Source organism: Humulus lupulus, chromosome 4 (assembly GCF_963169125.1).
Source record: "Humulus lupulus chromosome 4, drHumLupu1.1, whole genome shotgun sequence".
NCBI classification, from domain to species: domain Eukaryota; kingdom Viridiplantae; phylum Streptophyta; class Magnoliopsida; order Rosales; family Cannabaceae; genus Humulus; species Humulus lupulus.
In genome coordinates, this window is record NC_084796.1 from 242,860,971 (window position 1) to 242,875,398 (window position 14,428).

The 14,428-nt window shown below is 28.7% G+C and overlaps 1 protein-coding gene across 1 annotated transcript; it reads right to left on the reverse strand.

Moving 5' to 3' along the window:
* Positions 1-774: 774 nt before the first annotated feature.
* On the reverse strand, positions 775-13,391 carry LOC133831466 (ABC transporter G family member 15-like). Its single transcript, XM_062261768.1, has 9 exons — positions 13,057-13,391; positions 3,933-4,015; positions 3,331-3,792; positions 2,940-3,044; positions 2,717-2,845; positions 2,328-2,609; positions 1,960-2,232; positions 1,275-1,382; positions 775-1,145 (listed from the first exon to the last, which is right to left on the reverse strand). The coding sequence occupies exons 1-9, from the start codon at positions 13,352-13,354 to the stop codon at positions 780-782; spliced, it is 2,106 nt and encodes a 701-aa protein (XP_062117752.1). The 5' UTR covers positions 13,355-13,391; the 3' UTR covers positions 775-779.
* Between the last annotated feature and the right edge of the window lie 1,037 nt (positions 13,392-14,428).

A 14,428-nucleotide genomic window follows, 5' to 3' on the forward strand; every position in this document is an offset into this window, starting at 1 on the left:
ACTTTTATCTATTGTGATAATCAATCAGCTACACATTGCTAATAATCCCACTTTTCACGAAAGAACCAAACATATAGAGCTTGACTGCCATTTTATCCGAGACAAAATTAAAAACTCTGCCATAAGACTTGTACCTATTTCTAGCTCCCTACAGTTAGTTGATGCCTTCACCAAGCCACTCTCATCTCCAGTTCTAACTTCTCACATTTCCAAGATGTCCGTATATAACATATACGCTCCACCTTGAGGAGGGTTTATTAGGAATTAGTAATTATGTTATTTTTATTTCCTTTCCTTCCTTGTTATTGCTGGTAGTTGGTTTAGGTTTATAACAGATTCTGTTAGAGTTTGTTAAGTTAGTTTCAACTGTTGAGCTGAAATAGATTTGTCTATTTCTATATAAGGCATTGTATCCCAATTGTAAATTAATTAATTTTTCACATCAAATAAAATCTTTTATTCTCTCTGTTTCATTTCGCATTAACATACTTACTATGTATAAAAATATTGACAAAGTTGAAATTCTCAACAAATAATTAATGTGAAAAAATAGTCACGAAGAGAAAAAAAAAAACCCTTAGATTAATTCATGTTCCTCCATGTTGTTTGGGGTGATTCAAATCCTAACAAAATTACTTGTCAAAAACTTACACCTTATTAAGAGAAAATCTAAGTCTAGCATTGTGTTTCAAATAATCTTCTTTAGAAGATTTTGAATTATTTGCATGTAAAATATTACAAACATGTATATACTATTTTCAGCAAAGCAAAAGAGATGACTAACTAGGTCGCATTGGAGATGTAAGATCCAATTGAGAAGACAAGGAATAAAGAGTTTGGTTTCTGTTGGATACAGTAAAATGTTTAGTTAGTGGTGATGAAGATATTCTCTTGGAAATTTGGTGGAACACTGTGTTGGCACATATCTTAGAGTGGAGTGATATGGTGTCTTTATATTTGAGGACCAAAAGAAATATTAGTCTATGTGATATTAACAAACACACCAGGGCCATCAAATCCCACCATTTGGAATGATCCAAAGGCATTCCAAACATTGTTTGGAGAAGAATTTCACCCTTCAGCTTTGGATCTCCAGCCACTAATGGATCGAATTCTATACCAATCATGTCATTCTTATACACGCCCTGATCCAATGAAAACTAATTAATTACAATTATACTTATTAAAAACTCTTTCATGTATATACAATTTAATATTTTATATTTATTATTCTAACATAATAAGAGTTGACACACATATATAATCAGTTGTACCTGTAATGCCCACGATGCAAAGCTGATATAAGACATTGGATAGCGCCAGAAGAACTTGGGAAGATCAGATATAGGTCTGAAGATTTCAGATGCCATCATCATAAACACCTACAAGGTTTCGATAGATCTCTTATCATTATTCATTTTAGTTTTAAAAACAAAAGAATTAACATCAAAACAAGTGGTAATGATTATGATTGATTATTATATATAGTTCCAAACATATATATCGCACAATTCTCCTATACGACGCCCTACCGGTGGGGATCTCAGTGTTTCTCAACCCGTGAACAATTTTCGGCGCGAATTTTTTTTATGACCGTGTATATTGCAACTATTTAGAGCATCTGCAAATTTTTAAAAAATTCCGAATAGTTTACAGTACCGAAAACTATGTTCAAACATGTTGCTATCTACGCGCATAAAAAAAATTAGTCACGTGAGCAACATGTTTGAACTTAGTTTTTGGTACTGTAAACTATTAAGAATTTTCTGAAAATTTGCAGGTTACTCTAAATAGTTACGATATATACGGTTATAAAAAAATCGCGCCGAAAACTGTTCACGGGTCGAGAAACACTAAGAGTCACACCAGTAGAGCTTAAAGTGGAGCCGCTATAGAAGAATTGTCTTATATATATATAATACATATTTATAGATAATATAATAGTGTATGCATACTTACAATTAGAGCAGTGCCAATCCCAATTCCCATGAGGACATTGGGAACCATAAATGCAACGAGCATCATCAAAGTTTCTATGACAGAAAGGCAGCAAAACAGATTGAGCACAAAATAGGAATAGTGAGAAAATCCAGGATGTAATTTCACCATTTCGTAGATGATTGTTCCAGTTGAGATGGCTGTCACCAACAAGAATGGGAATGATGCAACAAAATTTGATACCATTACTACCGCAGCTCCATAATGATTTTTTAACCTTTCACTGTTGTAAACCTACATTTTACCCCCCATTTCTTTTATTAGCTTCAATAATATTACCAAAATGTGCCAAAATATAATTATCAATAAGTTTGTTTAAAAAATTACACCTTGATCTCTTCTATGAAAGAAGGTAAGCCTCCATTGGATAAGCAAATCATGAAGCCATAAACAAAAGCCTGGCACTTGGCTCTGGCAATGATGTCCAAATAGGAAGTGTTGATTTTGTAGTAGATAATTCCAGTACATACAGCCACACCCAAGTAGAATACCATCCTTAGCCAATAGTATGCCACATCTCTTCTCATGTTTACAAATGAACGATCTGTTAAAGTATACAATTGTTTCCACCAACTTGCTTTGCTCTTGTTTGTTAACACAATCACTTCTTCCTACAAAATTTACAAACATGAAATTTGATCATAATATGTATATGTATGTATTTTTATGTAACATGAAGTTTAAATATATGTTGCTGAATAGAAATTTGCATATGTACAGTTGAATTAATTTGTTGGATTCTGTCCCTTGTCAGTGTTGCGTATTCTGAATTATTATACTTGTGGATGAGAATTTCTTTTATATCTTGAGTGGTCATTTTGGCCAGATAACCTGACATGGTAAATCCCTGTGATTAATCAAACAAAAAAAGAGGTTAAACACTTGGTATAATAACTAATGGAAAATATTCCAAACTAGAAGAAATTGACAAAATTTACAACCGATTGTTGTGTAGATATATTGTCAAAGTCTGAATTAACACATCGAAGGAAGTGATCTGTAGGATTTGCTCTTGTAGGACATGGGAACCCGGCCTCTGCAAAGAACTGTATATATATAGAATAGTAATATATTAATTTAATTTGGGAGTATATGCAGAAAAATAACTATAATTTTATAATTGTTTTGATAAATTTTTTTTTTGTAAAATAGTCTTCCAGACACTCTCAATATTACTTTTATAGTTAATTTGTACAATAATCTTGTTTTAATAATTTTTTATAAAAATGTTTTTAAGACAACTGACACCCCTCGACTCGAGAGTACTCTATTGGAAATTCCCGACACCCTGTCTAGATTCGAGAAACAAAAGAAATTGTATAGTTTTATTACCTGGGCAGCCAATTTGGCATCTCCAAAATAAACCGCATCACCACCAGAGAGGAGATACAAATCATCAAAGAGATCAAAGAGATAGCCACTTGGCTGGTGAATGGAGCAAACGACAATCCTACCGTGATGAGCAATGTTGTTAAGTGTACAAACGACAAAGAAAGCAGAAGCACTGTCGAGCCCTGTGGTTGGCTCATCAAGAAGCATAATTTGGGGTTGTGTTAAGATCTCCAAACCTATGCTCAGCCTCTTCTTCTCTCCACCACTTATGCCTCTAAAATGCCAGTTTCCAATCTTGCCCTCAGCACAGTGTTGCAGACCCATTTCTTCTATTGTTTTCTCCACCAACTTCTCTATCTCTTCTTTGCTCATTTTGTTTGAAACCCTCAAATGAGCTGAGTATGTTATAGTTTCTCTAACTGTGAGAGTTCCCAAGAAGACATCCTCTTGGGTTAAATATGACTGAAAATATATAAGTAGTATTAATAATAATAATAATAAGACAAGAACTAACATTAATTATTATTAGTTGATTAAACTATATATTAAATATTGTCTACTGAATTGATTAAACTATAGTTATAGCAAAATCTACTACTTACAATGCCTCCACAATTTCGACTATTCTCTTTCTTTCCTTTAACATGAACACTGCCTATCATTCCAACGTTTGAAGATAGTCTTCCTGGGAAGATAAAAAGAGAAATCTCAAAAACAATATTTAATTATGAAATTTTTACATAAAATATTCAATTTCGCTAAAGAAATTATAATTTTACAGTCAAACATTTTTTTTTTTTCAATTTTAAGGTTTTAAGAACATTTTTATGGTTTTGTCTTTTTATTTTAATTTTAAGTTGTTTTATGTTGTTTTTGTTTTTTATATTTAGTTGTTTAGATATATATATTGATTTTTTTTTTTAGTTTATTTTGGGTTGATTAAGTTAGTTGCTTTCAAGTTATTTTTTTAGTTGTTTTTTCTAATACAGTATTTTTGTAATTATGAAATTTTAAAAATTATATATTTTTAAAAAAAAATTAGAGACGGTCAAAAAAGTAAAAAAAATGTATTTAAGAAAAAATGTATTTAATTACAATATATGTTACTGTAAGTAAATCATATTTATCCTACAAAAACTAAACTCACAGAAAGCACATTCTCACAAAACTAATTAATATGTATTTTAGGCAACCTTTTGTTATTTTATTTTGATGAAAAATTATTTATTAGAGTAATTGACTGTGGGGAAATTAAAGAAGATAGTGAGTAAGTTTTCAGTTTCTTAAAATATTTAATTATTTGAAGATCGAAGATATATGTGGATATATAATTTAATATTAGTTATAGTATATGTAGTGTGTATTTTTGTTAAATATATGCTGCTGTGTGTGAATTAAAGAAAGGGATGGGTGATGATATGATAGGGATAAAATGATAACTTTATGAGACAGCGATATATTATTATTATTATTAAAAGGGATGGGTGATGATGATTTTATATTATTATTATTATTATTATTATTATTATTATTATTATTATATAAAGAAAGGAAAAGCTCCGACAAAAAGATATTATAACAATTAGAGGGAAGAAAAAAAATACTTAAGAATAATCAAGAGAACCAAAGTGTTTCTTTAGGTGGTTGGAGCACTATTTTTAGACAATCTGTAAGATTTAAACATATTATATTTGACACAATATTATTTGATGTTATAACAATCTTATTTTAACATAGTTACTATTAATGATCAATTAATATTTATTAAAAATATCGGTTTTTGTTTTTTTTTTTTTTTCAATTCTAATTTTTTATTATCTAATAACAATATGGTAATTGAAAAAAAGTTATTTATTATTAAATCAAATTTAGCTCAATTTTTATATTTGACACAAATTTTAACACATCATTAAAACAGTTATTTTAAAAATTACAAAAAAAGTTAAAATACAATCACTTATTTAGAACTTTTATTAATGATTCTCTTAAATGAGATGTATCGTGGGAAAGAGAATAATATGTGATCTTCAATATTACTTTATTTTATTTTTTTAATATCGTTTTAAGTTTGGATTTTATCTATGCATCTTGTTTTTGTATCAATTATATAGTCAAAATATACATAATTTCTCTGACCATATTAAAATAAAATACATATATAATACATAGTTTAGACAACTCACATACCTATACACATATAGTTAAAGGACTCAAATCTCTGTCTTAAATTGGTGTCAAAATAATCATAATTCAACACGTGTAATCTTTACTTTTATTATTATTTTTTGGGTTTATACTCTTTTGGACACTTTATTTTTTTCATTACTTATTTGTACCTTGTGTTTTGAAAATTTTATTTTTGGAGTATGTGTTTTGTAAAATAGTTCAAATAGACCTATAAATTTATTTTTAATGAAGAAAAAATTGAATATACTAATACATTTGTTAAGCAGAATGATTTTATTTTTGTTCTGAATTGTTAGTTTGGTGAATTATTTGTGATTTTAATTCATAAAACTTTGATCAAAATCGACTTTAGGTATCTATTTGAACTATTTTACAAAACACAAGATCCAAAAAGTAATTTATCAAACCACAAGTCCAAACATACAATAAGACAAAATACAGAGTCAAAAAAGTATAAACCCTATTTTATATTTTAATAAAATATGAACGATAATTAATGTCTAACTCTAAATTAAACTAACCGATTTTTTTTTCAAACGTTAACTACAGTAGATTTTCTATGTAAACAAAAAAAAGGTACGGTGAACATATTATTTCAACCTATTAGTCAATCTCCATCTTCAAAAATATATGTCGAAGTATTTTTTTTCTAATTTTTTTCCATGACTATTTTTGTTGTAGTTACAACATGATTTCTGCAAAATTTTGAAAAATTCCAAATAGTTTACGGTATCTAAAATAGTATTAATGATATTTCGGTTTACCACGCATCTTCGAAAAATATAAACTTATTTTCGGCACTATAAAATATTTGGAATTAATTGTTTGAAAATTTGTAGAAAAAATTTATAAATTCAACTAACACTACCGTAAAAAATCTGAAAAAAATACTGACTTGTATATTCGAAGGCAGAGGTTAACTAATATGTTGAAATAAAATGTTGTTGTAAACACTCCTCATTGTCTTAATTAATATATATTGTCATATTTCCCCCTCAAAATATATTTAAAGTTAAAATTAAAAATAAATTTAAAGGAGATAAATCAAATAATCTCAAAAGGATATTTTTTTTAAAAAAAAATTAAGAAAAATAACAATCTCTATTAATAAAATTAAATCCAAATTTTAAAACACTGCAAAATAACTACAATAAAAACCCTTCATCGATTACCGATTAAGAAAGAGAGAGAGAGAGAATTCAATAATATATAAGAATTTAAATTTGTGCAGTAAACTTACTAAAAAAACAATCCTCAAGATATCATTAAAAAAATAACACTATTAGTAATATATATAGGTATATAACCAAACAAATAGATATATCTTAAATTTAATGTGAAGCACTACTAGAAAAAAGACTTTTTAGGGCTCCCTAAAATAGATTTTAGGACTCGTGCCTTAAAAATTGAAGCTTTTTAGGACTTGCATTGTGAGCCCAAAAATAATGTTTCCAATGATAACAAAGATTCTCGATTTCTTATGTTTGAGAATCTAGAATGAGATTCAAATCTCGGCATGTGCATAATGCCTAATAAATAATTAATTACGTGAGTTAATTTAATTATTTATATATGTTGTGAATGTTATTATTATTACGAGCATAATAATATTAATAACATGATATGAATTCATTTTATTTCATTATATGGTTTATTGCATTATTATTTAAATTGATTAAATAATGGTAATTGCATGTAATGACCATAATGTCCCTGTGTTTGAATTTAGTTGAGGGGCATTTAAATGACATTCGAATATGATTTCAAATGCAATTAACTGATTAAATTCGAAATTTAAATCAGCTATAATAATATCTCAATTTCTTTTATTTTTATTTTAAAAGAAATACAAGAAATTCCTTAAGCATAGGGTTAGAACCGATCAACAACAACCAAGTGGTTAAGCCTTCGTTTCTCTTTGTTTAAACACGATTTAGAGGACCTCTCAACAGTTCAAAATCGTGGGAAAAGAGGGAGAGTCGCACTAGTGCAAGAAAATAGACATTCTTGAATTTTTCTAGAGAGAGAAAGGGAGAATTCGGGTTTGAGAGCTCTAGGAAATTTCTGGGTGGTTTTGAGTGTTTGAAATATCTTTCCTATGATCTAAAGAACATTTTTGACGTGACAAAAGGGGCTAGAAGGGTCGTTTTCAAAAATCACAAGTTTTCACCATTAAAGTGGGTGTTCTTGAATAATTTCGAATCTAAGAGAACATGGGAGGTTCCGGGTTTGTTTGAAGGGTTTAGAAAGCTTAGAGGGACCCTAAGAGGTGTTTTGGACGTGAAGAAACGGATCAAAAATGCTCTGAAACAAAATCTTGTATTTTGACCACCATTTTTGGCGGTACACCGGCGACGGGGAAGACAACCATGATCCGGCCATCATGGGTCGATTTTCTTGAGCTTCAAGGGTTATTTGAGGTGCTGGGATCTTTGGGAATAAATTCCAACCGGTTTGGAGTGTCAAAAACAAGTAGAAAGAGGAGTTAGAATCTTGCCGGCGATGGAGAAGAAGAAGATTCCGGCGAACCCGATCTGGGTATTTATGGAGGTTTTTTCTTTGATTGTTGAATCCTAAAAATTAGTATATTAATTTTAGAGCATTTTTCAAGTGGTTTGGTATTTTTTTTATTTTTCTTTGAATTACTATGATTTATTTAAGTTTAAATAAAGATTAATTATGAAAAATATTTTTATTGTTCAGAAAAATATGATTTTATGTTTCAATGATATCTGTATTATTTAGAATGGCTTTGTATGTTTATATTTAATTTTTGATCGTATTTTATAATTTTCTTCAATTATTTGCTTTTAAATATGTGATTTAAGAAAATAAATGTGAAAAAATTATTTTAAGTATTCTAAAAATTCTGAGAATTTTTGTATATGTTTAAAATGAGATTCTAAGGCTCTCTGTAATTTTATTTCGAATTTGTATCATTTATGTAATTTTCATGATTTATTTGGCTTATGTTATATTTTAAATATAAAAAAATATTAATGCTACTGTTATGAACCCTAGGTAAATTTTTGTGTGTTACTGTAGGGTGTAGAAACTGATCTGTATAGTTAGATTCTATTTGTAATCAGTTATAAATTTTTCTTTAATTAATTATTTTTTCTATAAAATTAATTAAGAAAAATAGTTATTTTGCCCAGAAAATTCTAAAATAATTTTTATAATTTTATTTTGGATTTTTTTTAAATAGTTCTGTATGTTAGTTTGATTTTTAGGCTTGGTTCTGTATTTATTTATATTATTTGGGTTTTATTTGAGAAATTGAGGGAAAATAATTTATAAATGTTAAAAATTATTTTCTGGTCGTATATGAGAATTTTCTGATTATTCAGGGTTCTGGAAAAGTTATTTATTAAATTTTGTTGTCATATGATAATTTTTATAAAATTATTGAGTCTTTAATGTAATTATGATATTAAAGGGTATTTTGATAATTTTCACATAAAAAGTAATTATATGAATTCATGCGATATGTTAGAAACATCATTGTTTGTGTATGTGACATGATGATTTGAACCTTTTGTGGAAAATTGTTTTAATTTTATGTGTCATGCATGTTAAAATGACATAGTAAAATTATTTCGATAATTAAGGTTTCGAAATAAAACCTTAACGCCTATTTTATTTTTCCTAAATTTTCGCTGTGTAATTGGACGTCTAGGAGCTAGCGGTCATCGAGGTGACGCAGCGAGTGGTTCGAGACACGCCAGCGGAAAACGCACTGTTTAAGGTAAGAAGAGTGGACATCTGCGCACAGGGTGTACGTTATGCGTACAACCTTGTTTTCTTATTTGTTTAACTATGTAATTATATTTGTGAATTGAATTGTTGCATTAGGTTAACTAGCAAGAGGATAGTGCTAGGGATTTTAGTTAGTAGACATGCTTAGATGATAAAGTAGGCGTGCTACTAGATTTTAGCTGCTTGTGTGAGTATAGCACTTGCAGGAATTATCTTGGGTGTGTATAACTCAGGATAATAGGATGCCACCACGGAACTGCCGAGTGTGAGTACAGCGCAGGCAGGGCAACGATGTCTCGAGGGAACGGCCGAGTGTGAGTACAGCGCAGGCTAGACTATGTGCCACCGTGGGAATGTCGAGTGTGAGTACAGCGCAGGCAAGGCAGATTACATTTCATGTCCGATCAACATGACTTGTTAGTATTTATGTGTGTGAGTGTAACTCACATTATGTTAGTGTGATATGGTGTTTATATATCACACGATGATTATTGTGCTTATGATGTTTAGTTATGTTTAGTTTAAAGTTTATGTTTCTTGGTTTGGGGAGTTATGTCCTACATAGCTCTTCTTACTGGGCGTTAGCTCACGGGTACTCTGTGTGCAGGTAAAGGCAAAGCAAAGCAATGAGTGGTGCGGGCTCGAGGCATGGACGAAACATGTTAGAGGCTGGCCTCCAGTTATTTTATGTTTTTAGAAATAAATGTTATGTTTTTAAATTTTCAGACTTGAATGATTATTTTCTTTATGTTTCGTTATTAAACCTAGCGTCCAACATTTTTATTTTTAAAATAATGAGATCTCATTATGTGCTTAAATTTTAAATAAATATGTTCTCTTAGTGTCTTAAAGTATTTATTGTTTATTATTTTTAAATGGACTCCCTAAGTAACGTCTCGGGAAATCGGGGCGTTACAGCTTCGACGAATACAATGGCGGCGCCACCCTAGCGGCGATGGTTGAGGAATCAACCCCTAGGTTTTGAAGTAGAGAATGAAGGGGACTTGAAAATGGTGGTGGTGAGACTCACCCACTGTGGCGGTCGGAATAAGGTCGAGAACCCTCGGGTTTCCACGACACCAGCAAGCACCTCCGGCAACATTTTTGTCCAATCTCCTTAGGGGTTTTGATACCCTTGAGCTCACGAACCCGACCATGCTACCCATAGGATGAGACGACATCGAAATCGCCTGAAAATTGATTAGCAAGCCATGGCGGCAGTGGAGCTTCAGAGATCTCGTCAAGGTAGAAGACGACGAGTGTGGAGGCGAGGTTCTGGATCTTTGGATTTCTGGGACTCGGGAACCTAGTGGTGTGGCATGTGTCACCATTTGGTGGCCATAGGTCTGCCGTTCGGGCCTGGCAGATGCAACACCAAGGAGAAGGAGAGAGAGGGCAAGAGGGATCAGGTAGAGAGAGAAAGGAGAGAGAAACTAAGTGATTAAAAAAAGAGTTATCCGTTAGGGCTTATAAATTTACTTTTATACGTTTATTTATTTATTTATTAAATTATTAATAAAACTTTTGTTAAAAAAAAATTATTCAAGCTTTTAAGACACACATCAGTTTTTAGGGTTCACGTAGTATCCTAAAAGAAACTCTTTAAGAATTTTCAATGAGTGTACTAAAAAGTTTAAAAGTTGTTTTTAGGGCTCGCATTTAAGTGAGTGCCCTAAAAAAGTGCCTTAAAAAAACTGTTTTTGTAGTAGTGAAACATTAACAAGAAAATAATAATATTAGATGTAAGAATTTATTTAAAATCTTACTTTTTAAATTGAAATAGCCAATGAGAGACAATTTCTATGGAGGAGTTCTTTTGGATTTGTTTATAAGAGAAATCGTTTTTGAATTTGTTCTTAGTTTTGACTTTAAATGAAATTTAGATTGAAGAAATGATGGTGGTTGGTTCAAATTTTAGACAAATATTATTTTGAAAAAAACTATCAAACAGCAAAATTGTGAAATGATTTCAAATGTGATTTTCGCTAATTATTCAATTATAAAATAGAATAAAAGTAACGGAAAAGTTTCATTTTAATTAGGATTTTTATATTTTTTGGAATTTGTATTTTGTCCTATTATTTGTTTGGACCTTATATTTTGACAAATTATTTTTTAGATCTTGTATTTTGTAAAATAGTCCAAATAGAATCCTAAAGCCGATTTTGATCAAAGTTTTATGAACTAAAATCACAAATAATTCACTAAACTAACAATTCAGAACAAAAATAAAATTATTATGCTTAACAACTGTTCTATTATATTCAATTTTCTCTTTATTAAAATTGAGTTTAGAGATTTATTTTAGCTATTTTACAAAATAAAAAATCTAAAAATAAAATTTTTAAAATACAAAATCTAAGCAAATAATAAAAAAAAATACAAATACAAAAAAAATATATAAATTTTTTTAATTACATAACAAAAAATTAATATAGTTAACGTTTTAAAAAAAATTGATTAGTTTACTTTTAGACATTAATTACTGGTCAATGGTCGTATTTTGTTAAAATATCAAATATATATATAATAATATGAGTAAAGATTACACGTGTTGTTTGTGATTGTTTAGACAACAATAGTATTTGACAGCATATTTCAGTTCTTTAAATTATTAATAAATATTGACTTCTCTTCTAATTATTACTCGTCAGTGTAGTGTATTAATGAGGTCAGAGGTAAGAAAATATGCCTCTCAGTGCCTTCTCCTATAATTTTCTCATTCCTGATATTTTTCAATCTTTTCACTCTCCTGTTTTTTCATTTTCCTCACTTTGAATTACTTTTTGTTTTATGATTTATTTATTGAGAATTTAGTCATTTGCTATCTTTTATTTTTTAAAGTATGATTATTTAATAATATTTATGTGATACTCATATTTTAAAAACATAAATATTTATATTATAATTAATAAAATTATGTTAAGATGACTAAATTATTAGTAGTTATATATAATTTGTATTTTGTATAATTTAATTAAATTAGTAAAATTTTATTAATTAAATTTAAGTTTATGGTACAAAATATGTACGATTTTAAAATACAAAATATGTACGATTTCAAAATAAAGAGTACCAAATGAACATAATTTATAAATACTAGGTACTAAGATGATATTTTCAAATATACAAGATATCAAATGGTTACTTACACTTATTTATTTAATAAGAAATTTTTATGATAGGGCTTCAAAAATTTCTATCTTTCATTGTATTATTTTTTCAATAGTTTAGCTGCATTTTTTATTCCTAAATATATTTATTAATTTGTTTATATTTCAGATAATTATTTTTTGAAATTATTAACCAAATGCTTTTTTGTATTTTAAAATCAATAAAAACTATCTCATTTCTTAAAAAATAAATATAACTTTGGTAACAAAAAAAAAATCTACATATAATAAATTTTTAAACAAAAAAATATGAAGTTTACTTTGAAGGGTTTTTTTTAGTTTAATAAGAAAACAATTACCAAAAACAAAGAGGAAGTCAAATAAGTTGTGTTGATAGCTAATTCAACACCATATACTTGGCTATTTATAGAAAGTAAAATTGGCTCTTTATTTTGTTAATGAATTTAGTTACACCATAAACTTGGCTATTTATAGAAAGTAAAATTGGCTATATATCTAAAAATCTTATGAAAAAAATTGACAAGCATGCTTGAAGAGACTTATTAGAACCTAATATATATTACTACAAGAAAAACAAGTGTACATAAAAGAAGGAACTAATATATCTATAAATATATGTATTAAAAATATTGAAGAAAAAACATACCAGAAAAAGCATCAAGTAGGGTGGATTTGCCAGAACCAGAAGGACCCATGAGAGCCATAATCCTGTTGGGTTTGGCATAACCACAGAGCTGGTTTAGTACTTTTCTTCCTTTGCTGTTACTCTTCAAAACCACTGTTATGTCTTCCCATACCAAATAAGGCCCTTCATCATCATCATCATCATCATCTGCTGTCACCTTCTTCACATTATTCTTCTTCATCTCTTTTCCTTCCATTGAAATCACCACATCATCACACTCATCATCTTCATATTTTTTCATTCTTATCCCATCTCCCATATTCTTCCCCCACCTTTCTTTCTCTCTCTCTCTCTCTCTCTCTCTCTCTCTCTATAAATATATATACTTATAGTTGTTAGAACTAATAATGTGCTTCAAATGAAGTTGGCTACTTTTATGTTTACTAGCTAGTAAACTAAAAATATAAGCTTTTTCCGTGTTTTTTTTTCAATCTTAAATAAAAAGTGTATAGAAAGAATATTTAAATAACTCTCAAATACTACATCGAATACCCCTAAGAAAATGCTTTGTTATTGTTGTTATTTAAAAAAAACCGTGTCAAGTACTATTTTTCACTACGGTCCATTTAAAAAAAATTATGATTTATTTAAAAAAAAAACTACAATAAAAAAGTTTTTCTTTCGGTTTTTTTATAAAATATTTTCAGCGGTCAATTATATACTGCGGTTCTATTCTATTATTCTATAATAATGACAGTATAAAATCAAAAACCGCAGAAAAAAGTCTAGATGCTATGAGTGCAGTACTATATACATTAGTAAAGGCATTATTAACCAAATAAACTATTAATACCAAATATAAGATTTAGTTTTCCGACACATTCCAACCTCTCCATACATCTATTAATGAGAAAAAAATGTGCAATATTAATTTTTATGCAATCAATTTAAAAATAAATAAATAAACTTCCATGCTATGCAGTGAATGTGTATCCAGCAAAAAAAAACAACGGTGTCAGAAATCGGACTGCCGTTTTTAATTTTTTTAGTGGCCTTGTTGCTTTTCTTTTGTTTCAAAATTGAAACTACAATTAATCTATCAACCTACCTAAAAAATATATATAAATGAAAAAAAAATATGAATATTATCCTTCCACATTATTGTGATATATATTATAAAACTATCAATAATAATGAAGTATAAAGAATAAAAAAATATAGTGTAATAGAGAAAGATGTAAAGAGATAATACAATTTTTTGTGTATTATTTTATTGGGAATTGAACCCTATTAATATAGATAAATATGATTTAGGAAAATCAAATAAGTATCACAAATACAATAAAGAATTAATGTTAATATTTAACTTCGCGTAACCTGTTGATTCTCCCTT

Bases quoted from the DNA above. Each gene is read 5' to 3' on its own strand.
- LOC133831466 (XM_062261768.1), bottom strand. From the start codon at position 13,354: ATGGGAGATGGGATAAGAATGAAAAAATATGAAGATGATGAGTGTGAT. The intron at 2,610-2,716 runs GTACATATGCAA...TAAATTTTGTAG, and splicing joins TCCAACAAATTAATTCAACT to GAAGAAGTGATTGTGTTAAC. The intron at 2,233-2,327 runs GTGTAATTTTTT...GGTAAAATGTAG, and splicing joins CTTTCATAGAAGAGATCAAG to GTTTACAACAGTGAAAGGTT.